The sequence below is a fragment of the Pelecanus crispus genome, chromosome 6 (genome assembly GCF_030463565.1).
Source record: "Pelecanus crispus isolate bPelCri1 chromosome 6, bPelCri1.pri, whole genome shotgun sequence".
Lineage (NCBI taxonomy): Eukaryota > Metazoa > Chordata > Aves > Pelecaniformes > Pelecanidae > Pelecanus > Pelecanus crispus.
The window spans coordinates 59,618,523-59,642,896 of record NC_134648.1 but is presented as its reverse complement, the minus strand read 5'-3'; the positions used below and the strand labels follow the sequence as shown (position 1 = coordinate 59,642,896).

The following is a 24,374-nucleotide window of genomic DNA, read 5'->3' as shown; positions in this document are numbered from 1 at the left end:
GGGTCCCTGTCAGAGGCAGGATTTAACTGCAACCCCTGCTCCATGAATGTTCATTTCAGGCTTTTGAATGGTAAAACTGCCAGTGAGAGAAACTAAATAACTCGCATGTGCTGGAAGCCAGAGATAAACACCGCCGCAGGTTGCCATGAAATAGGCTATTTGATATATTTAGAATTGTTATTTTTCTCCAAATTAAGATTAGTTAAATCCATGTGTGTTGTGTGAGTGATTGTTAACTCAATGGCATGGATTATCCCTTTTTCAAATCATGACAGCTAATTATTATTGCTGTCTACCCTGAGACATTCACTTACAATGTACCATTATGGACCCGCGCACCCATATTAACTGTAGGACTCAGACAGCCATCATGATGCCTTCACACGTGAGGGGAGGAAAACGCGAGCTGAAACAACCCGAGGCCTGTGGCAGCGACGCTGGGCAGTTTGGGAAGAGGCGTCCTGAGCAGCGCCGAGCCAGCACGGGGCACGGGGGCCATCCCCTTCCCGAGGCCGCCGTGGCACCCGGTCCGGCTGCCAGCACCTCCCCAGGGTGGTAGGTCTTGCAGGGGTGACTTGTCAAAGCCAGGCCAGGAAAAACGCCACACGGGGAAGCAGAGGCTTCCAGAATTGTGTGGTAACAGAAACTCGTGTTGCAGCTGAAATCCTTTTTGTGAGGCTTTTCCAGGCTTGTTTCTTCCCTTGCATGTGCCAGGCTTTTCCTGAGTGCAGAGGAGTTACCTGGCCTCCTCCTTCTCCTCCTCTGCAGCTTCACCAGGTATTTAGCAACGTGTTTTGCTAATTGGAGCAGCTGAGCAGCAATGGGGCGGGGGGGGCACTGAAGGTGTCAGCTGCAGCGGTGCTGAGAGCAGGGTAACAAGCAAGCCTCCTGCCCCCCGGGACCTCGGCTGAGGTCCTGGCTTGGGTCGCGGGGAGGAAAACCAGCCAGGTGATCTCAGCCAGAGCCCTGCTTGCGCCCGGGCGGGGCGGAGGGCACGTCCGGGGAGCCTGGCTCTCCTCCGGGGAGCCTGGCTCTCCTCCGGGGAATGGGGCACCCCCAGCCCGCGGGAGGGGCCCGCGGTGGCAGCTGCCCTCCCCTGGCTCGCTGCAGCTTCAAGCATGGCGAGGGGCTGCCGAAACGTTGACGGCTTAAAGTTTTAAGGCTGCCGGTGGGGCCGGGTGGAGGGTCTCCAGGTGATGCGATCCCCCGCTTTAGGGGATCCTTGGGGGAGCCGGCGCAGAGGGCATCCTGTGGCGGCTTGGCAGCCCCCGTCCTCGGCGTGCCCCCCCAGCTGGCAGCGAGGGACAGCGGGGCTGCGGCCGCTTGGCGCTGCACAGCATCTCCCGCCAGGGCGCGGGTAAGCACCCCGCTAATCCCGGCAAGAGTTAAAGGTGAGAAACCTGCCGATTACGAAACCTTCTCTTTCCCCTTACTTGAACTCCACCGCACCCATGTGGCGCGGCTCCAGCACCCTCTGCTCAGCCCCGGCCCCGGGGGCCACCGGCCGCCCTCTCGCTGCCGCCATCTCAGCTTGCCCCCCGCCGTGCCCTGCCCAGGCTCCGGCCTCGCCAGGCACCGAGGCTTTGCCGGCATCCCCGAGAGTCAAGTGCGAAATTAATCGCACCGAGTTTTAAAAGCAGACTAAAAAAAACCGCTGAAGAGGCCCTCGGTTCTCCCTGGCAGTTTGAGCCTTTTGTTTTGTTCCCCTCACCATCCTGTTTTTCAAACTTATTTTCTGCGCCCTGTGCGCAGTTAGCCGGACTCCCACGGGGCCGGGACAGCAGGTGCCAGTGCTGGGGGGGCGGCGGGGGGTCCGGCTCGCCCCACTCCGCCCTAGTTTCACCCGGGGTGACTCCCCTGAAACCGGCGGTGCCATGCCAGATCGATCGGGCGGCGCAAGCGGGGCCCTGCCCCTGAATTGACCGGGTGCCGAACTGCAAAACGGGAGCTCGCTGCTGTTGTTTCCTCTCTCTCTAACCTCTCTTAGTTACAGTCATCTTCGGTTTTACGTGTGACAATGCTAGGTAAAAACCTTTTCGACAGAAGTGCCATTTTGCAGGCTGCTGAGAGGGTATTTAAGAAGGTCATTCAGTACACGTGGCCAGAGTCGTCTTGGTCTGGGTGGGTGCGTATCAGGAGTCACTCTTTAAGAGCAAAACTTGCCTGTTTGCACCAGCTTGGCACTGCCGTTACCCTCTTTAAATTCAGTGAAAGGACTCTGGACTTACTCAGAGGTAGAGCCCACTCAAAATGTCCCTCAAAAAAATTGGGTTTTTTGCCTTTATTTGGGCCCTCTTGTGAAACTACTTGGGCCATGTGTGGGAGACCAGAAACCGTGTGTATATCTGATTATTATTAGCATGGAAAGATTGGTAGATTTTTTTTAGGCAACGCTAATGGTAAATGAATAAAAGGCACTGGTCAGCCAGTCATTACTCATTTTTCTTGACAACTTTGCGAGCAACTGTTAGGAGCAAAAAAGTAGTTCCCAACCGTTCTATAGACTGCTTTGGCATTTGTGTGGATGTGACTAATAGCAATAGGCTTGCGCTCAGTGGAGTTACTGACTGCAAGAAAGGAGTTTTTGTGTGTTTGCAGGGGAATTTTGCACTGGGATGTAGCCGAAGGAAAGCCGGTTGCGTGGAAGTACTATAAAACAGAAAAGCTCCCATACAGATAGAAAAAGTTGCTGTTCCTCTCCGACGGTGAATAAATACATAGAGGCACAGAAACGGTTCCTTTGCTTCAGCAGGACAGAAGTGCTGCTATAGCATGAGGCTGCCTCCCTTCATGTCTTTTCCATAGATTGTTTTTCTTTCTCAGCCCGTGTTTGAACTGTGCTGCCTATACACACAGTGACCAAATCGGCTGTGACATAAAGGTTGAACCTTTCTAGGGTTTTTTGGAGATTGGAACATTTTTCTATCATAACTGGAGAAAAAAACCCCTGTGAAGTAATCACACTTTTTGTACAAGAAAGGCTTGGATTTCTATGTCATGTCACATAACTTCAAAGGGCATAGATTTGGGGCTGAGTTTCAGCGCTGGCTTCGGTGGCCAAGTGGAAAGATGGGAGCCTGGAGGGTGAGAAATAGAGAGAGGCCAGGTATAGAAATAAAACCGTGTTTCTCAGCGGACAACCCTGGAAGCCTGGAGACACTGGGCAGCTCTCGGCTTGGGAGATGCACGCACTCACTCCAACGACAGCATCCTTTTCAGCATGGTTCCTTCTCCCCGTTCCCTCCCACCCTCCAAATGGTAATTGGTGGGCCGTGCAGTAGAAATGTTATAAAAAAAAAAGGGAAGAAAAAGTGGGTGGGTGGGGTATCTAGGGATTTGGTGTCTAAGCTCAGGAGTTAAGCCGGAAATCCCAGAGATGTAATGAAAACAAAACGGACTTTTCACTCGCGCTGTGGCATTCTGGCAGTGAGATCGCTTTTGTGAGCCAATGTTTTCATTGTAGGTTTTCTCGAGAGAAGTAGTGGAAACGAATCGTTAACCCCTTAACAGGAACGAATGTGGTTGCTGCAGCGGGGAGAGGAGAGCCGTCTTGGCTCCTAGTTGCCATGTTGGAGAGCTTGGGGGTGTGTGTATGTTTGTGTGTAGTGGGGAAGGTGGGGTAGATACTGCTTGTAAGGAGTTTAATAATCTTAATGGCAGATGTGAAGTGGTTACTTAGCGGTTGTTGTTTTTTCCTCTTTGCATGTATGCCTTTGCAGAAAGAGTGGAGCACGGTCAGCACAAACCACTGTTAAGCCCAACAGCTCTTAAACTCGCTCTTCTGGCTTTGGGTAGCGTATTTCTTGAGCGAGAAAAGGGGGACACCGCTCGCCGGTCCCTTGGCAGGGTCATAAAAGCTGCAGATGGAAGAGACCTACCAAGTAGCAGATCCCACTTTTCTCGCAAAGTGGAAGTACAGGATGCGTGTCTGTCGCAGGCGTGTTACGTATATAGCTGTAAATGTCCAGCAGCCTTGGACGGCGTTCAGCCTTACAGGAGTAAGCCCCTTCATTAAAAACAAGGGAGTTTGGGGAGGAAGGGAGGTGGGAGTGATTAATCTAATTTACCTTAACAGCCACTTTCGGTGAAGAGATTGTGTATCCCTGTCCTCCATGCTCTGATTAGGTTGCATTTTATTTCTATATTTTATTTCATCTTTTGATCACGTCTGGCACTTACCGTCTTTCTCTCGCCACTCTCTCATTAGGGTATTTTATCTGCACGTATTCTTGCAAGCGGTATAGAGCATCAGCCCTCTGCTCTAGCTAAAGAGCATCTCATCTACCCTTTAGCATCTCGGAGAGCAATTAAAATCATTGTACACCTTCCTCCAGCTGCCCTAGGTCCTCCAGTCCAGCCCTTGCGTGCAGGTTGTGGGACTCTTGGTGCCGTGCAGACTTTGGACGTAATAGCATAGCTGCTGCAAGGGGCTGTGTCTCTGCAGCTGACCTTGCTCAGCGCGCCTGGCCTCTGAATAGATGTTTGCCTTCTTTCTTCGCACTTTGACAGCTCCCCCCCTCCGCACTCCAGCCCCTCACTCTGCCCCAGCCCACTCGTCTGCTCACGCTGGGAAAGCACTGCAGCGGCGAGGTATTTGTGGCTGAAACCGCCTTGGCAATGTGCAGAGGCTGAGGAGAGCGTCGGTTCTCCCGCACGCCCCTGTTTGAAGAGGGGAAAAATAAGAAAGGAAAGAGATGCTGCAGAATAAATGATCGTTCGACATGTTTTTTATGCCACGCTGCTTTCGTAATGGTCATTTAAACAAGGTGGAGTGGTGGGGGAGGAGAGAACAAGACGAGACTGCAGACAAGGATTAAACAGCACTCTTCTTCTTTTAAGACATTTATTATTTTCAGAGTCAAACCTGTAGCCAGCTAATGTAACTGTAAAAGTCTCCTTTGAATTATTGGCGAGGCGCTCTGAAGTCTTCTATTACAGCTGATGTACTTGCACGCAGGCAAAATCCAGATTTGAATTTAGCACCTACTTGTTTTATTTTCTTTATTAAACCGACTCCCGGCTCATTTTTTCCTTTCAATACCCGCTTTTCGTTTCCCGTTTTCTAGAGTGCCCTATTACTAGCTCATAAAAAGAGTTAGAAACTGAAGCGAAGTTTCCTGAGCAAGAAGGAATTTTTTTTTTTTGGCCTTTTTTTTTTTTTCCCCCTATGGCTTGGCCCAGAGCCAACCTGTCTTTCAACAAGTAGAGAGCCATTCCAAGTTGAAATTTATAGAGCAGAGTCCAGGTTCAAGGGCTGAAGCCCGCCAACAGCTCCAGCCTCTTTGTTACTGATTAATTCTGCAAGCGGTTCAGCTGGTTTGCTCACTTCTGCCTGCTCCTCACAGCACCGCAGCGCTTCGGAGCTGAGCCGGCTGCTGCTTCCCCCTCCCCTGCTTTTCAGCAGCGCTTTCACCCCTCACTGTACAGCACCCCCCCAAATTCATTTTAACCCCATGCAGTCCAAGCTGCACTGAGTCGACTCTACGGTAAAACTATAAAAAATCCTTTCCCTCCGCTTTTTTTCCCCCCTCCTTTTTCTTTTCTTTTCCCTACAGCTAATTTTAAACGTCTGGAGCTTCCCATTTCACTTCAGCTCATATTAACGATTGCTTCTTGGCATCGTTTGGAACCCAAGTTCCTTGGTTTTAATTAGTTTACTCAAACGCACGCAGCGGGGCAAAATAGTTTCTTTCAGCTTTACCTGCAAAGGATGTTTCCTGTCTCAGCGAGGGGGTTTCCCTCGCGGAGGGATTTGAAAGGCAGAAGTTTTTCAAGTGGTCTCAATATGGGGCCCCACAAAAGTGAGTGTGGGAGGTGAGAGGGAGAAAGAGCAGGAAGAAAAAAGGAGAGAAAAAAACCAACAAGAGTTTGGGAAAGTACCTTGAAATGAGGATGGTCCCAATCCTGCAACAAACTGGATGTCAAAGCGTAACCTTATTGACGTCAGTGGGGGTTTTGCCATTGGCTTTAGCGAAGGCAGGATTTCATCCTTAGCCTGCGCCGAGCTGTAGGTACGCCAACGGTCCTCTTGCAGTCAGCGGGATTACTGATGTGCAGAAAGTTAAGCATGTCTGTAAGTGTTGGCAGGATTAAGATCTATGCTGGTATTTTCAGACCAAGTGAAATGCATGTGGGAGGTTTTTAAAGAAGAAAGTGCATGGGAGTTTTAAAAAAAGGAGAGTATAGCCGAGCCTGCCATTTTTAAGTGCCTTGGGGAAAAACCTGGGTTGCTATTAAAAATATCGCAGGACTAATGTGTTACTAATTGTGACACAATTAACTTCTTAAAAGTATTCGATTGTGAGTCCCAAGAAAATAAAAGGATGGGGATGAATAGCTAGAAATTCAGGCCTGCGTTTCGGTTTAAACATTTCTTTTCCATGAACAAGATATAAAAGCAAGCCTAGAGGTTCACTTTACCGTGCATCTTGGTTACTCTGCTCCTAGAAGTCTACTTCTGAGTAGGTTATTTGAAGAATTAAAAAAGGACAACAACAAAGAAAAGAAGCTCAAACCCAGTAGCTGTCTGAGACCCCTATATGTGGCTTTACCACAAAGCTCTTAAATTCTTGTTTAAACATTTCTCCAGAGCTGTTACTCAGGAAATAAAAATGTGTGCTGTTTGTCTATAGCAGATTAAAAGTTTACCTTTAATGTGACAGCTTCTCAAATCTAGTGTCGGAAACATGCCTCTGTTTTATGGTATTATGAAACAGGTCTGGAGCAGAAACGATACATTTAACTAAGAGAGAACGAGAGAGAATTTGTAGGTTTCTTTCTTTAATGGTTTATAACCAGAAACCTTTTCTGTGTCTGTCTCTGAAACTTTTGTGCATACAAGTGGCCAGCACATGTAAACCACACTTCGAAATTTAACAGTTAACCTTAAAAAATCTTAAGTTCAGCAAAATGGAACGTTTTTTTTTAGTCAGGGACAGGTCTTTGTAATGATCTGGCAGAAGAATCTGAAGTTGTTTTTTTTCTCCAAAACATTCATAATTTCAGCAGTAGAAAACTGAAGCACACCCGAGCTCTGAGAAGGCTCTCTCACATCTGCCTCCGCCTGTGTGCCGATTCCCTGGGGTCCCATTTATAACAATCTAACAAGATAGAATCTGCCTTTGAGTATCAGTAAATATGGCTAAAGATCACAAAACTGTACGCATAATTGTTCAAGACTAAAAGGCAGCATACAGTGTTTGATTAATGTTTATGGTGCAGGGCCTTCTTGCAGAAAGAAGGTAAAACAGTAGCCCCCAAGCCCCCCTAAAAACCTCCCTGAGCCCTCTCTCCAGCCCCCTCAGACTCTGCTGAAGGATGCTGTCCTCATTGTGCAACGTTCATCATTTAAGATGATGCACTTTATTTTTGGTTTTGAAGTTGATCGAGGATACCTGATCGGAGCTGTTTCTCGAAAGAGATGCACAGGGTAGTTTTCTGTTCGCAGCGCTAGTACCCAGGAGCGAAGGATGTCTTTGCTGACCACCATAAGCGCCCATCCCTCAGGTCAGGGGGCTTTTGACAGTGCATTGTCTTGGACTGGCCTCATCCTTACCATGTCTGCTCTATGGATGAGGAAGAACACTCTCAATCCTCAGTGCTCCCTACTTGACAATTAACGTTTGTTAGAAATATTTAAGCAGGGGGAGATTATGGATGCAGCGGTGTCTCAGAGACCCCTAGCAAAGGCACCTGCTTGTGTTGGAAGGACTGATGAGCTGGATTGATGAGGTCTCCATTGGCGCTGGAGCCTTAGATTCATAGCATTGTTTAGGTTGGAAAAGACCTTTAAGATCATCCAGTCCAACCATTAACCTACCATTACCACTTGCTGGTGCTCAGGCTAGGGTTTGTGCTGGGCGACGGGCAGCTTGCAGCAGGCGTTACCTAGGTGGGGTGGTGCACCGGCGGGTGGGTTGTCCTCTCTCCCTCCGCAGGAAGCTGGGGAACTCCTGTTGTCTTTGCTGTTGGGAGACTTCCCTGCTGTCTGGAAAGGTTTATTTTTTAGAGTGATAGTGAGTGGACAGTGCAATACAGATGAATCTGTTTCTCTTTTATTAGCTCTTTTAAGACGCGTGTTTAAATGTGTTCACTTTGCTTTTCAAATGGTAAATGTCAGTGTTTTAAATATCACTGTTAACAAAACAAAACAAAACAAAATTAAAAAAATAGGTCTTGGAAAATGCCCAGGACAGGACTTTGTTAAAATGCTGGTCTAGAAATGGCAAAGGTGACTCTGGACATGCACAGAGAGGGGAAGACATGGCAGAGCCCAGAGCAGGTCCAGCGGCAGGGGAGAGCTGCGGCCAGCAAGTGGGGCTGGGTGCTGGCGAGGGTGCCCGGGGGGTGTGCTGAATTGGTGGCTGTGACTTTTGCAGTGAAAAACCCATGCTTTGGGGAACAGGGTCAGGGTACACAGAGGAAACCTGGAGGGGCAGATGTGCGTATGCTCCAGCGGAGTTTGTCTCTTACCGAGGAAACTGTAGCCTTCGGGGCGAGACACTGACTGGGGTGTGCAGAGCACTGTGCTAGCAGAAATACCACCCCAGTGTGCCATCAGAGAAGCAGCTTGGCACTTCCAAAATCACGCTTGAATACTTCTGTTTCCCACCTTCCTGTCCCTACACTTCTCCCAGCCCTGGCTGTGTGCTGGCAGTACTGAGCAGAGGCTAAACCCCGTCCCCCATAACCCTTCTCTAGGGCAGGTCTGTGTGGTTTGATGGGTAAAGCGCAGGAGACCATCAGCCCTTTCTCCGACCCTGCGATCCCACCTTTGTTCCCTCGAGTGGAGCAAGCCCAGGAATTTTTAGTGCTCGTTGCTGTCGGTTTTAACCCTCCCATCTCTTTGCCAGCACCAGCTTTAAACCGCCCACAGGAGATATGCAGATAGGCACTCTCATTTCTCAGATGAGGCAGAAGAGATGTGAGTGGCTTGATTTTCCAATGTGCCCGGCTGCGTCCAGCGGGGGCTCAGGGCAGCCTGCTGTGCTCAGCACCCCTCTGGATGAGGCCGCAAGCGTTACCGTCCAAGATGACAGCAGGGAGCTGGTGATGGCAGCGGGGCTGTCGCCGGGAGAGCCTGCCCTCTGGTTCACTGCTCACAGCCCTACCCTTTTGTGCGTGCACTGATATTTGTGAACAAGCCCAAATCCCTCCAGGTCTCCGTGCCATTAGCAAGTTCCCCCCCTCACCAAAGTCCTTGGCAAAACGGTGGGATTAAACAAATGCGAAATCATAGGCGGGGCACCGGGGAGGGTGGCGATCAGTCCTGTCCCCTCTCGCAGCCCGCGCACTGCCGGTGAGGATGGATGGAGGATGGGAGGCTTCATGCCACTTCCCGGAGCCTCAGCAGCGTTGCCGCCGTGGGCATGGCGCCAGAAGATGGCTTCTGCCTCGTAATTGAATACGGAGCTAAGGAAATTTCACTTGCGAGCGTGCGATAGGGCCCTTCCCCGCACAGGGAGATGGGAGCCCCAGAGCCGGGTGCCTCAGGCGAGATCCTGTCCGAGTTTGGCTGCGTTGGGATGAGGATGGGTGCCGTCACCTCCACCGTGGGTGTCGGTCCCAAGAGGAGCTGGGACTCCTCTGCACTGCATCCCCGCAACTGGGTGCTGAAGAAGAGGAGGAGGCAGGGGGGAGAGGGGTGGGGGGAGAAAAGAAAAGATCTGTGACAAAATCATGCGACACCCACGTAAATATTGTTTGTATGAATTGGGTCCTTCATCTTTTGTTAGCAGCAGCTTGTTAATTAACAGCAGATTAGTGCTGCTTTCTTCTGACACATGAATATATTTTGGGCTAGAAAATACTTGTACTCAATAAAACTGTGTGACTGAACAATTCAGAAAGTACCAGCGGAGCGCCGTAATGGATTCCCTTTTCATCCCCTCCCCCCCGCCTCCTCCTCCTCCTGCTCTAAATGCAAGCAGATTTCTGCAGTCTAGTGCAGAAGAGACATGTTAAACACAGCTAAATAAATCATGTTTACTCTTGGCGTTCTTGGTAGTGAAAAATCTGTTGGCTGTTTTTACTTCCTTATTTCTCAGCATTTGCTTCCTACCTGTTTTTGAGCCTGTGCCCAGAAATAGTAGTTTTGTCAAACGAGTGGATTATGCCAACCGGCAGTTCCCTCTGCCAAGGAAGCTGCTGGATCTCAAAACCCGGTGACTTCTTTCTTGCAGTGACACTGAGATTCTCCCCCTTCCTCCCCCCCCATATTAGAATATAAAATAAAAGTATTAAAATCTGGAGAAGGAGAAGAAGTAACCAGATCCTGGCAGTTTAAGAGCCCAGATTAAGGAAGTTGAACTTCTGTTCCAGAAGCCCTCCTTTAAGCTGTTTGTGGAGGTGAAAGCACTGGAGATAGCAATAATAGGAACCAGACATTTTCCCTTTCTCGTTATCATTCCTTGTCCCATTCCCCCCCTGCCCCACCCCCCCAATGGGTGTGGGTTTTGTTTCAGTGTTGGGTTTTATTTTCCCTCTACAGAGAGCTTTACAGCTGGGAGGGAGAGGTAACTAAGCCTTTATTTTAACCAAGTCGGCTAGTGAGCTCTGCTGTTGCAGGCAGCGGGTGATCTCTGGTTTTGGGGCCGAATTCTGCTCCTGCCCCTGTGCTCCCGGGCAGCCCCATAAACCTCTTGCTTGAGTGAGGGCTCCCGAAGGGGCTGAGCTCCCTTTGCGAGGTGGGGTGAATGCAGATGTGACAAAGCTGTGCACAGCTATATGTGCATATATATATGTGGCACATCTGCTGTTGTCAGCAGAGCTGCGCCGAGTGGAGGGGAGTGTAGCCCAAAAGGTAACTAACTCTGTCTTGATGCGGTCCTGGGTATGAAATGCTCCTCTTCGACCTCAGGTGGCAACTTTTTAGCCTGGACCCCATCCTCCTTGCTGCTGTTATCCCAGATGTCGGTGATCCCAGATGTGACTGTAACATGGATTACGAGCCTGGTGGACTCTCCCTGTTTGGTTTTAAAACTAGAAAAAAAGATCCTTTTTCCCATCAGAGCTTTGCATGTATTTACTCTTTGATCACATTGGAAGGGCCTTATCCTGTCTCCAGAGGGGCTTTAGTTCTGCTTTCAGTGGTAACAGGGATCTGGCCCATGCTGAATATTAGCATTTTAATGGCTTACTTAAAACCCCATTGCTGGTACACTCACAGGGCTCCCGGCAGGAGGAGAGTCCAGCTCTGGGGTTTTGCAAAGCGATGTTGCAGGCTGTAATGCCTGCTGAAAGAGAGGAGTGGGGATGGCCCATTTGTCGTAGATTATTAGTATTGTCAATAATAACATGTCTACAGAAGCCAAATTAATTCCTTCTTCCGCTTTACTAAGTCCAAGAAATGCCAGATCAGTTTCAGAACAGGGGAAAAAATAAACGGAATCAAAGTTTGTATGTTATGATTCCTCTGAATTTCTGGTGGGAATACTCTGTGATAGAAATGATATTTCCATAGGGGCATTGGCTGCCAGTTTGCTTAATTGCATTAAATAGTGGTATAAACCTCGGCAGAACATAAACCTCTGTTACAGCCAGTCATTAGAATATTGAATCATAAGGAATAATGATACCAGTGCTAACGTGTTATAACGGTCTTTATTATATTAGTGATTGAAGTGTTATTTAAAAAATAAGGTTTGTTGTAGCGGTCTAAGTGTGCACGCATATTTTCTCTGATCACCTATTTAAGAGACTAAAGACTGGGTTTGAATTTATTACAGGGAAATAAAAGGCTTGCTTAGAGGAAGAACTACTAGATCGCTGCTTATGATTTTACAATTTGATTCCGCTTGTCCTTAAGGAAGGTTCATAACGCTTACTTTGGAAATGCCACCTACATCTAGAAAATTAGGGTTAAAAGGACTACTTTGTTGAAACTAATTACAGGCTAGTTCAGTTTTTTAGTTGGTGTTATTTTAGAGATTTTGCTTGTAATGCAAGAGGTTCTAGAAAGATTTGGTTAGACTGTGATATACAGCAATAAGCTGCTCTTTGAGTATATTGACATTTTCATCAGAAACAAAACAAAACCCCACTAGACTTTATTTTACTGGGGTGATAGGTATGAATTTAATATCGCTTCCTCATCCTGACCATGGATGTTTGAAGGAATTCTTCTGCTTTACCTCGGTTTGTACCGTATCTCTGTTTCGTTATCTTTGGTTTTTTTTTTTAATACACTTTCCTGGGTAATCAACTTCAGCTTCCATTTCAAGCAGAGCTGATAGTAAAAAGGCTTTTTGTGTTTTATACTTTTATCTTATGGAGAAAGACGCTATTTTGTACAAATAAATGGGTGAATTGGGAGTTACGGGAAATCTGATCCAGAAAAAATATACTTCAGAAAAAATGTCCTGTACGCAGAATGGTTCTTGGTTTCTTGTAGTTGGCTTTGCTGTTAGTTTTGTGTCATACTGAAAGGAGTAGGGCATTCTTTTTATACCGTACTTGTATTTTACCTCTCCTGGTGCAGGGGTCAGTTATCCTGTCTAATTAGCACTTGTGACTGGCCAAATTCTTCTTGGTTCCAAGTCTTTGGGTGAAACTTTTCCTTGTGCTATTTAGCAGCAGGATTGGGCGCAGGTTCGCAACATGCTTCCTTGTGTAAATGAAACACTGCTTTATTATTTCCCTTTTTTAACTTGCATTATAATCTGAACTAGATTCCTCGTTGCTGCTTTTATCTGTTTGCTTTCTTTCATTACTTAAAAGCTAGTTAATTTTCTAGCCTCTTTTCCATTCAGAGAGCATTAGTTGCTCAGTTGTGCTGGTGTCCAGTAAATTGAGGACTGAAGCTTTAGATCCTCAGGGTTTCCCCTCATTTGGTGGATTGTTTTACCATCTCCAGTTGATTGCTCCACTCATTTAATTTGACAGATTCAGTTATCAGACTTGGGCCCGCTTGTACACATGCAGCTGGATTGGTTTTCCCCTGAGAGATCCAAAACTCAAAGGGAATCCTAATTTTAAAAATCTGTTGCTTTCCTGCCCCCCACGATCGCTTGCCCTGCTTTGGTTGTTTAAGTTTGCTCAGTGTTAGTGAAATGCTCTGCTGAGTGTGAACGTGCTCTGTGCACAAGGGAAAATTTGCAAATTATAAATGTGCATGTTAATGCCCCCCCCCCCCAGACACTGTTATATTACTTGAAGTGTAATGTATGCATTCACACTAGGCAGGTAGACTTTTTCACGTTGAAATTCAGCACTTACAAAGTGCCTACACTTACATTACTTTTGGCAGGGGGTGAGCCAAAAAACGAGGAGCCGTGATTCTCTCCCAAAGCTAATTGTGTCTCTATATTAAGTTTGTCCATCTGTGCTTTGCAGGGACACCGGCATCACCTTTGTGTTTCCAGCAGTGAAACAGTTAACAGTGCTGCTGCTTAATATAGCGCTGTTACAGAGTCTTTTCAGTTTCCAGGACATTTAACGAAATCAGGTGGATGTCATTAGCCGATTTTCACAGATGGGGAGACTGAGGCACAGAGGGGCAGAGTGGCTTCATCTGCCTTTCTTTCCCCGGGTTCTCTCCGCTTCCGGAATTGTTTTTGCTACCAAACAGCTGAAGAGCTGCTGAAGCCTCATCCTGCCTAATTTCACCACTTTTATTTTTCTTTTTGGTGGGGGATAGGGAAAAAAATTCAAAAATACTAGTAGAAGGCAAACTGTAGAGCAAGGAAGAGCTACTTACCCGAGCAGCAAATCGTGCTGTTGTCTTTTCCAGAGGCCGTACTCTGCCCGAGGATGCGTGCGTGCAGCCCAGCGTCCGCCGGCGTGAGCAGGGCTCAGTCCCAGGGGCCAAGGCAGAGGCGTCCGCCAGCGTTACTGACTCCTGCCTATCTGGGGCTCTTCCCTGGCCACTGCGCTTGCTTCATTTTAGCCTCTTGACCATGCTCTTGTGGTCAAGCCCTGAGATGATTTGTAGTGGTATTTCTCTCTCTAGCTGCCTTTGTGTATTATTTTGCCCTTCGGAAACAGCTCTTTCCATCCACTGAGTTCCTTTATTAATTCCAGGGCCTGTAAAATTGCTGCGATCGTCTATTGGGGTGGTTATATGTTTCAATTACATCAGGAATATTTGCTGGTGTATAGAAATATTCATGGTATAATCAGGACTAAAAATTTTAATCCCCACAAGGATTTTTACAACCATTGAAACTCCCCAGGACTTAATTACAAGAGTTGGGGAACAAACTTGGGAAAATTGATGAACTGTTTATTGTCAACCCTTTATGCCTTTTGGAAAACAAACGCCACAAATCAGGGTGATTATTGTTATTTGTTAGTTTATTGTGGTAGCTTCTGGACATTGCAGCTTAGATCAGGGCACCATTGTGTTAGGCACTCTGCTCCCCCGGAGTGAGAGCCGGGCTCTGGAAGTGTTTCGGGGCTGAACAGACCAGACAGGCGGAGGGTGGGAAGGGGAAAGCCGAGCTCCGGGAGGGGACGTGCCGTAGCCTGGGTGGCTCGTGCCCTGGGCTGTGCGCCCTGGCCCCCTTCCCAGCCCAGAGCCCTGTCTGCAAGACCACCCTCCTGAGATGAGGAAACGCCCTGGTTTCCTGTTATATTTATATCACATCTGTTGATATGCTGTATTTACTTATGCCTTATGATGTTTCAGGCCCGATCCTGCCCTTGTTTGCCCTGCTCCCGCTCCTGGTTGCTCTCGTAGCAGAGGGATACAGTCCTCTGGGGCAAAGCCTTGCGTGGTGGGGTGGGCAGAGGGCACCGCGGAAGGAAGCGGTGAATGCAGCCTTGGGGTGGGTGAGTCCATTTTCTTGTGTGTTTAATCAGGGTGAGCCGCGATACTTCAGTTTTTCACTTAGTTTTGGGTTTAAAGCACAGCCAAGGGGCCGGGAGCAGGTTTGGATGAGCATCAGGTGGGAGGGGGGACGGGTGGTCCTGCAGCAGCCCCCGTGGGGACCCGGCTCGTAGGGACGCTGCCGATGCTGCCGTGCGGCACCTGGATGCCCCACGGGCCTCTGAGCGGGTCCAGTGACAACCCACCCCCCCCCATTTCTTAAAAGACAGGTTTTGGCACTGCATAAGCAATCTTGCAGGCATAGTGTGAGCTACTTCTGGGGATCCACATGGTCTCTTAGGTAAGTAAAAATCTCCACGGCCTGCCATCGATGTCTGAGCCTCCAAAATGCCATGTGCGGATATATGTGGATGACCTAAAATGCGGATTTTTTATGCAGTGAGAAGAGTTGCATGTTCGAAACAGGAGATTTGGATATATTAGGATATTTATTAACCACACAGGGTGTTCCAAGCTCAGTTTATTTATCTTTGTAAAGTGCTTCCAGATCTTTGCGTGGAAGGCACTAGAGAAATGAAAGGCGTATTATTATTATTGTTGTTGTTGTTGTTGTTGTTGTTGTTGTTGTTATTATTATTATTACAGCATCTAACTACTGACAGGCAACCACAGCTGCACGCTCAATTCAAGCCACTTAAATTTAGGGGCTGATTTTTATAATATTGACTCTTAACACTTTTTCCCATTGACTCCATATGCTGAAATTTGCGTTCACCTGCCCTGCTGAAGTATCATTATTCTCCAGAAATATGTAAATGGGGTGCTTTTAATGAAAGGAAGAAAATGTGGCATAAATATTAAGTATTCACATTTATATGGTAGAACTCAACTGCCATTTAAGAAGGGCTTCAAAGCAACCAACTGCAGGAGCTGGTAGTTGCTTCTTTGTCATTAAAAAAGAAAATGCATTGATTAAAATAAAGCCAAGGAATCTCATAGACAAAGGATAACATTTACGGTGTTCAAGGGTCTGCCACGAGCTACGAACAGCCCAGGAAATGGAGAGCTGAGTTTCACAGTCAAGCGTTCTAATCAGTACGGTTGTGCACAGCCGCTGCCGCGTGTGCGTTATGTAATATCACACTTCACCCGCCCACGCACACCTAGAGACAACAGGCATCTTCGAAAGGTCTTGGCATTATTCAGAGGAAAGACTCCCAGCAATACCCCTGCATGGTGTTTAACCTTATCTTTACTTAGTTTAGGCGTGCATTTCTTTTTTTTCTCTCCCTCCTTCCTTTCTCCTTTCTTTTTTTTCCCTTTTCTTTCCTGTGGTACATCAAGAGTGGGTATTATTATATCTCCAAAAATGTAGCAGATATGGGGGGAAAAATCCCATTAGCTCCATGGTGTGTTTTCACGGCAGCTCTGAAGGTTCTGGTCATGGCCGTTTTGTGCATTTTGTAGCATTGTCCTCATGCCTTTTTTTTTTTTTTAAAGTAGAGTTGAAATGTTATGTTCTGAAGACATCATCTAATTATAAATGGTACCCAGACTATGCTTTCTTTAGATTTTAAAATCGGAAATAATTAACCAGAGGTTTTAAAGATCTGCAGAAAAGCCAAACAGGCCTGTGAAACCCCAGGATCTAATAACAAAGAAGGTGAGTCGGTTTTCCAGTGCCCTAGGAGTTTGAAGACATCCTTACTCTGGCTTTTGAGTAACAGAAAGAGCTCAACCACATTTCATCCTGGTGTAAGGTAGCCCTGAAGTTAACTGGTTTTCCAAAAAAGACAAAAAAAAGGATGTCACTGGCTGCTAATTAGATGTATTTTAACTGCAAAGTCATTTTAGCAGCTAATTTTGTTATTATGTGCTTCAGTGTGAATCCTTAGTGAAGCTATTAAACTGTGAGAGCCTGAACTTACCAGACATTTTGTAATGTGGCTGGATTTTTGTATCCTTGTTCAGAAACCTGTGGGGAGTGGAGGACCTTTCTGGCTCAGACACAGAAAAACGTTTCTTACCAACTGATTACCAGCGTGGGCAGCTGAGACCTCCTTGCACCCTCCTTTTGCACTTTTTTTTTGCCTTTTTTCCACTGGCAATAATATTTCTTCTTTCTGTTGCACTTCCTCCCTCCTCTCCCAGACAGTGGTCAAGCCCCGCGGTGCACCCTCTAGCCAAGGAAGGGGGTTTTAATGGCAGGGACCGGTCTCTGATATTTCAGGATACTTTTGACTCCTGCCTGTCGTATACAAAAAGTTGGCAGTTCTCAGCAGCCGGTAGGCTCTCAGCATCAGGCAGGCTCCTGCTTTTGGAAAGCAATAGCCCACAGCAGACGGTGGACTTAGCCATCATTTTCCTATCGGTTTCTCACCTAAGATTCTTACTTTGTAATTGCTGGGTTGGGTTTCTCAGGGTTTGGATTTTTCCCCCGTCTTATTGCATCGGTTGCTTTCATTCTCCTTCTCACTCTAAAACAAAGTGACTGATACAATATCCAAACTGATGAAAAAGAACGGGATTTTTTTCCCCTTTTATTTGCTCAGATTTGAATTGGGTTATCTGCCTATCTTGTTTATGAAATTTTGTGCTGTCTTTTCTGCACAGACTGTGACTCCCAAATCTTCCACAGCTCCATTTCCATATTCCTGCGTGCTTGTTCTTTGTTAATCACTTGGCAAGCGCTTATTTGAATATTAAAAATTTCTTTAATCATCAAAGGCAGGAGCACAGCTTCATGAATATTCATATTTTTTTCCTCCTCAGACTGGATTCTAGTTCATTACCCTGCAGTAAAGCCAAACAGTCATCAATCGCGCTCATTACAGCCGCTGGCGTTTTGATTGGCTGCCTGCTGCTGGTAGCCCGCGTCCCCCATCCTCCCGCTCTCCTCCATGAGCTGTCGTGTACCTGCCAACAACAACAACAAAAAATATATCAACAATGCAAGAATAAATTTCTCTGGTTGAAAAACAACTTTGCAAACTTGTCAAACAGTCCTCGTCACTTTTTTTTTTTTTGGTTTTACACCAAAAAATTAAAAAAAAAAATTAGAAGGGAGAAACTTGAGCTTTAGAGATGAATATTTGTCAAGAGAGTTGACGTAAGTTTCATTTGCATAATGACTTTGTACTTCTGCATTAATAAAATTTGCATATGAAGCCATGTTAATTACTCCTGATCATGCTTTTTGCATTCATGCATAGTAATTTTCTCCGACTTGTGAGAATTAATGTCTTGGCATGGGGGGAGGAAGGGGGGGAGTTGGGGTGCTGTCAAATTTCTGTGCCAGTGCCCCTCACTCACACTCTTTCTCCCTCTTGCTCACCACGTTGCTGTTCTTGATCTGACTCATTTATGCATTATCATTTGAAATTCTTGGGAGAAAGAAATGTATCAATTCAAAGGGAATCCTTGTCTGCCAAAAAAAAAAATCCCTGAGCAAAATATAACAAGAAATCCCTTCCCTGCCCTCCTCCTTCTTTCCCCAGTGCAGCCTTTCCATTTCCAGCTTGAGCAAAGTTTTAGTCTTAGCATCATAAGTCGGGGTGGGGGAACTGCTCCAAAACCGCTGTGTGTGTGCTGGGGGGGGAGAGGTAAAGGCTGGTGTGCAGGTGTGTCTGGTGGAGCGCCGGACTGCGTGCGTGAGCGTGTATAATAGTGCGTCTGCCTGTACCACCGAGTCCTCCTGCCTTTCCTGGGGGATGCTGTGTGTGGCTGCCACTTGCAGGGTGTGCATGCATTGCTCTGCTAGTTGCTGTTGGAAATGTTTGCGCCTCTGTGTCTCCGTACACTCTGTGTGTGTGCACATGTGTGCTTGTGCACGTTTGCTTCGTCCACCCTGTTGGTGTCTGTGTAAAAAGTCATGGTAGAAAGATAATAATAGCAGGTAGGAACAGTCCGTACGAGAGGGTGTAATACAGATGAGACAACCTGTTTTAGGAAAAGCTTGGAAAAAATCTGTTGGAAAGATTAGTGAATAGATCTGTCTTTCACTTTTGGATGTGTCTGTTCAAGGCTGCTGCAACGGTACATGTAAAACCCATCTCAAAACATCTGCAGTACTCTCCCTGAACATGACGGGCACAGGGCAGGGATGAGGCTGCAGCCTGCACTCTGGGTTTGTAGCCATACACTGTTTGAACAGATGTTTTTCTTTTTATTGAAAGAGAGTTTTTTAATAATGGAACTGTGCTTTAGTCTCTAACCAGCTATTGATTGATTTTCCATCACCAGACAGGCACAGAGAGACACACAGAAAAACTTGGTTCGTGCCCTGTTAAGTGGCTTACACGTCTGCCTGTGCACCTGCCTGTCTGCCTGTGCACAGATACACACCCAGACACCCACCCAGGCAAGCACACAACCCCCCAGGGATGCACCAGCTACACAGCTACGTGTGGCTGCATTTAGACGTGACACGAGACGTAAAGCAAGATCTCTTAAATTAAGATCGGGTCCCCTGGTCTGAACCGAGCTGAGGTGGGACATTGTGAATGCTGCTTGCGGCTCCGTCTTTGTGTTTTGCTCAGCGACTTTTCTGCAGATGTGCCAGAGGAGTGTGGTGTTTTACATATACCATATCATATGGCCAGTCATGCCTAGACTCGGGGAGAGGGACAACAAAAGGATGCAATTTATGCCTTGATTGTGGCTTTTGTCATGTTCATCTAGTTTCTTACGCTCATTTCCATCTTCTGGGGTTATGTCCAATTTACCTTATTTTCTTCTTTCCAAGTTTAAAAATAGCAGAGAGCAAAAAAATTACTCTTAGCGGTGCCTGGGAGTCAACATAACCTGTAAGCGACTGCCATGTACAGGCACTGAGTATATGCCAAGCCTGTTTAAAGCATGAGGACAAAATCCTCCTTTACCATCAGCAATGCAGATCTTTTATTTACACGGTGGCAGTCCCTGTGCATGTTTCACACTTATGCTACGTGCAAAACTCCCTTTCACATCCATGCAGAATGAATGCAGAATATATAATTGAGATCTGCAGTGCAGGTGAGTGATTTCCCAGTGCTGACCCAAGAGGAAAATCGAGCTCACACATCATGTCAGCAATGTCCGAGCAACACAGAGCTGCATGTGTGTGCCCACTCACCCCAGTCGGATCAGATTTTTTGCCTCTAAGATTGCAGCATAGTTCTTGCAGTCTGCTTTCCCTTAGTGCTGGTTGTGGCTGTGCCCTTTGTGGCAGTCAGGGGCTTGCAAGGAGTGTTTTCTTTTTGAAACCTGTGTGCAACATGATGTGGTCAATCGGCCGTAGAATTCCAGAGACTGGCTCCCCTCCCTCGCCTGGTGCTGCCTGGGTTGAGCAGAAAACTCTCAGCACCACCTTAGGATACCGTCTGTCTGTCTACCTATATCTGTTTATCTTTTTATCTGTTCATTTTGTGTTTGTCCGTCACCTGTAGCAGTTAAGTTGAAGAACGGTAGAGCCCCTGTCTTAATTTTCAGCTTTAAATAGAGCCTTTATGGGGAAAAATCCCACAGAAGAAGAGCTGGAGAGGTAAAACATGGGCATGTTCCTAGCAAACCCAAGCTGAGCATTTCTGAGCTCTGCTGTTATTCTTTCTGTAGCTACAAAGAGGTATCACATACAGTGGAGCACTCCTTTTCTACATCCTTTTCCTCAAGGACAGTGGATACAATTTCCCTCTTTGTTATTTGCCACTTGATCTGATTCTATAGGACTGTCCTGATTTGTGACAAAGAAGCAAACCCTAAAGTGGTAGCAAAGAGAAGGAGGAATCACCTGGTTTGACTTTGCTTGTAGGGGCAGACTCAGCCTCCTGGTCTGGCAGCCCCACAATCTTTGTCTCTTAGCACTGGACTCAGGAGTGGTGGTGGGACTCCCTGAGGATCTGCCAGTCTCTCTTCGTCCATTCTTCTCCCTTACCAACCCTTTCCTTTCTGACGCTAGGTGAGCACTTTTAAAATTTCCTCATATATACATCAAAGGACAGAAGAAGACCTTCCGAGTGACACATACAGTTCCATCCCTTCACTAGCAACTGGTTCATATAGTCCTTCCTGTAAAATTGTTAGGCACCTTGTTAAAGTGGATTGCTGGCTTGCCCCCACTACCTCTGTTGGCAGGCTCTTACAGGATCCCTTTGCCCAGATGGTTAGAAACCTCCTGTTTGAAACCTTAATTTCCTTTCCACGCTAGAGGAGACGTATTGGATAAGAGCAGGGAGGGCGTCCCTGTACCCACCTGGTGAGCTCTTAGCATCTTCTCAGATGCCTCAGGGCTGTGCAGATTGTATCAAATTCATTGCCAGTGGGAAGATGGGACCCACCAGGACTAGAGGAGAGGCGGTTGCTCTCAGGCTAGTGTTGTGTGCTAGGACCTGTGCACCTCCCATTAAAACCCCATGCAGTTGTGGTTGATGGTGCACTTGGTGGGCTTCATGCAGTTCTTCTGTGTGACAAGCTCCTTCAAAACATGCAGTATGGCACCACGATGTGCAGAGGGCCGAGTGACTGCAGGACCTGTGCCCTTAGTCATGGTGGGGCCACAGACGTGTCTAGGTGTAACCTGAGATGTAGCTGCCCTGGGGCCCTACTCTAAATCCAGATTTCAAGCTCACAACTTTCCCAGCAAAGACGAGTGCCCAGGCAGCTCAACATAGCCTGTGCTAGCCTAGTTATTTTTATAATATTAGGAATATAAGATACAATTCTTAAGTCATTGAAGGAAATCTTTCTTACTTTTTGCTTGTTCCATGAAAAAAACTGACTTGTTATTCATATATGTCACAGTGGCAGCGGAGTGGTTCATACGCACATAGAAATCCATGTCTGACATCAGTTTCCACATGCCTAGTGCACAGCTCTGCCCAAAATGCAATGTAGGTATCATCTGGATAGTAGTTATCATTACCTGCTTGTGCAGTACTTCCAGGGAGATGAAACAGTTGCAAAAACCAAGCAACTGAGCCCCCAAAATAAAAAATCCTTCCTCATCCTACGAGCCACAGAGATGGCTTCTATTTAAAACCAGTCCTCAAAAAGAGCACAAATTTTATCCTTGATGCTTGAAGCTCAAGTATTTACACAGGGAATTTAGACTCTTCACTTGTGGTTTTGGCAAAAGCTTCACACAAATGTTTTGCACTGGTGGTCTCTTAGCCATTTAAGATAAACGACAAAATCAAATGCAGTCCTTGCAGACTGGAGCGCTGGATGCTGTGCCAAGGATGAAGTATCCCTGTTTGCCTCACATGTGTAGCTGTCAGATCAACATGCAGGCCTAGTTTCCGAATCAGGACTCTTGAGGTGGAGAGGCTCCCTTAGAAAATGTTGTTTTTCTAGGGTTGGAAGGAACACGGAAAAATACTTCTCCTTGCTGCCATGGTGTAAGATCCCTTAGAAGAAGTTGCTTTTCTAGGGTTGGAGGGAGCACAGGCAAATATTTCTCCTTGCTGCCACGGTGTTTGCATGTATCTGCAAGGCACACATGCATGCACAGACGGAATTGCCACCATTAAAAAAAGAGGGCATTTGCCAGAAGATACCCCACAATTAACACACATATTTCCTGATCTCAATACAGGGGGAAACTGTGGTTTCTGATCTACCACTGTGCGGTAACTGTTGGCAAATGCCAGTTTTTTAATGGCGACCACTCTGCCACATATCTTCATTTGGAAACTGCCCTTGATTAGTAGCTACCCTTTATTTAATAATTAAGTGGCAGGCATAGTTTTAAATGAAGGGGATGGGATTCTCGGTGGATGTAAAGCGGTGCCGTTCGCTCAACTTCCCTTTTAAGTTCTGCTAATTCGCACCAGCCAAAAACGCGGCTCCTACCTGATTCTGCACGCGCGCGTGTGTATGTTTGTGTGTATCTGTACTTGTGCAGGTTATATCGATATTTAAGACGTGTATCTTAGTTTTTCAAAGCCATGGAGCTCAGTTTGGACTAGTGCCAGGAGGAGCGAGCATTTCCAGCAGAGCAGGAAAAAACTCTAATTACAGCTTTTAAATGGCAGGTGATTCCTAGAGGGGTTAAAAATAAATAATACGGTTGGAGGTTACAGTATCACTTTTTAGCTATCGGGAAAAACGTTACTCCCTTCTTCGCAGGCTCGATAGGGAAAGGGAAGCAGCCTGCATAATCGGGGCATGCAAAACGCACAACTGGCTGCAGCTCAAGCGGGAAGGCAGCACAGCGGCCGCCAATGCTTCCTTCTGGGAGCTCGGCTCCTGGCACCTCTCTGAAGCCATTTGAGCTCTAAGTCGCCGCACTTTGTCCGGGCTGGCGTGCGGAGGCCACTTCAGCGGCGGCTCGGCGGAAAGCTTGCCCAGTTTTGTGTCAGCTCAATGCATTAACACAGTCGTAAAACAATAATCCCCCTTCTGATTCGGTCCCTGAGCGAGTGCCGGTGGCGACGTCTGCCGCCTCCGGCTCTGCTCCACGCCAGGGCTGGCCATCGCCCCCGCTTCGCCCCTCTCCGTGCCCCCCAGCCCAGGTTCGCGGGTCCCCCAGGTCTCTTCTTGCTCTTCCCCGGCCCGGCGCGAGCCCGCCAGCCTCAGCCGGACCCAGAGAGGGGTTCAGAGCAAGCGCGTCGCGCGTTAGGCAGCCAGCCCCCGCCTCGCCTGTTTCCCTGATGATGCCTCCTCTGTCCCTTCAAACTTAGATCCGACTGACAGTTTTTTCTATTGTTTTTTCTCCAGGGCCGTCCAGGCCTGCAAACCTGCCGGGGGCTCCCATAGCTGCCTCCTCCCACCCTCACACATCCGTGATCACGTCACCTCTCCGCGCACTGGCCTCCCTCCCGCCCTGCCTTAGCCTGCCCTGCTGTGGTGCACGTGCAGTCTCAGTTGGCGGGACTCAGACTGAGATTCAGACTGAGACGTCAGGCACATTTGGATGTCATTGTCAGTTGTCAGGTAATAGAAACATTTTTTTTTTTTTTTTTTGTTGCTATCTGAAGGTCAGTAGTGCTGCCAAGTGATGTCGTCTTTGCCGCGGGAGAGCTGCCTTCGCTGGGTCGTGTGGGGAAGGCGGAGAAAATGCCCTAAACCACCCCCCTCCCCTTCCTCCTTCCCCCTCCACCCTGGCAGAGGATGGGGAGCGGGAAAGGGCATGCGGCTCCCTCCATTTCCCCACCCCTCCCCTCCTGCCTGCCCACCTTCAGCTGTCACCAGCAGCCACTGCTGGGCTGTTTGTGCCACGTTGTGAACAAATGTCTGAGACTCCTCACAGAATGTGATACCCCAGTATCAAGATTTCATCTCTCTGGGCTGTTTATTTTAAGCTTAATTGGATAACATTTAACATCTGAGGTTTTCTTTTTTCCCCTCCTCCTTTTCTTCCCCCTCCCTTCCCAATCATTCGTATTAAGGGCTCTCCTCTGCGTCAATGTGCACGCAGGATGTATGTGCTCCATGCTGTTTTCTCTCTTGCTTTGAGAAAATGCTCCTTGGTAACTTGCCACGCATCCCTCGCCTCTCCCCCATCAGCTTTTCTTTTCCTTTATTCCTTTTGGATGCCTGACTTTTATCACCGCGAGGAGGGGAAAGTGATGTGGAAATGAGGGCACACCGAGCTAGCCAAAGAGGACACGGACATATTGTTGCCAGACCC

At 47.4% G+C, this 24,374-nt stretch overlaps 1 protein-coding gene across 4 annotated transcripts in view; it reads left to right on the top strand.

Annotated features, from left to right (window-relative positions):
• BCL11B (BCL11 transcription factor B) overlaps positions 1–24,374 on the top strand; it is a 90,375-nt gene that overhangs the window by 18,445 nt on the left and 47,556 nt on the right. For 2 of the 4 annotated variants that reach the window (XM_075712459.1, XM_075712458.1), the window contains exon 3: positions 23,462–23,677. The exons of the other annotated variants lie outside the window; for them this stretch is intronic. In XM_075712459.1, coding sequence (XP_075568574.1) covers positions 23,462–23,677 — 216 coding nt within the window. The remainder of the gene's footprint in view (positions 1–23,461; positions 23,678–24,374) is intronic. 4 annotated transcript variants of the gene reach the window in all.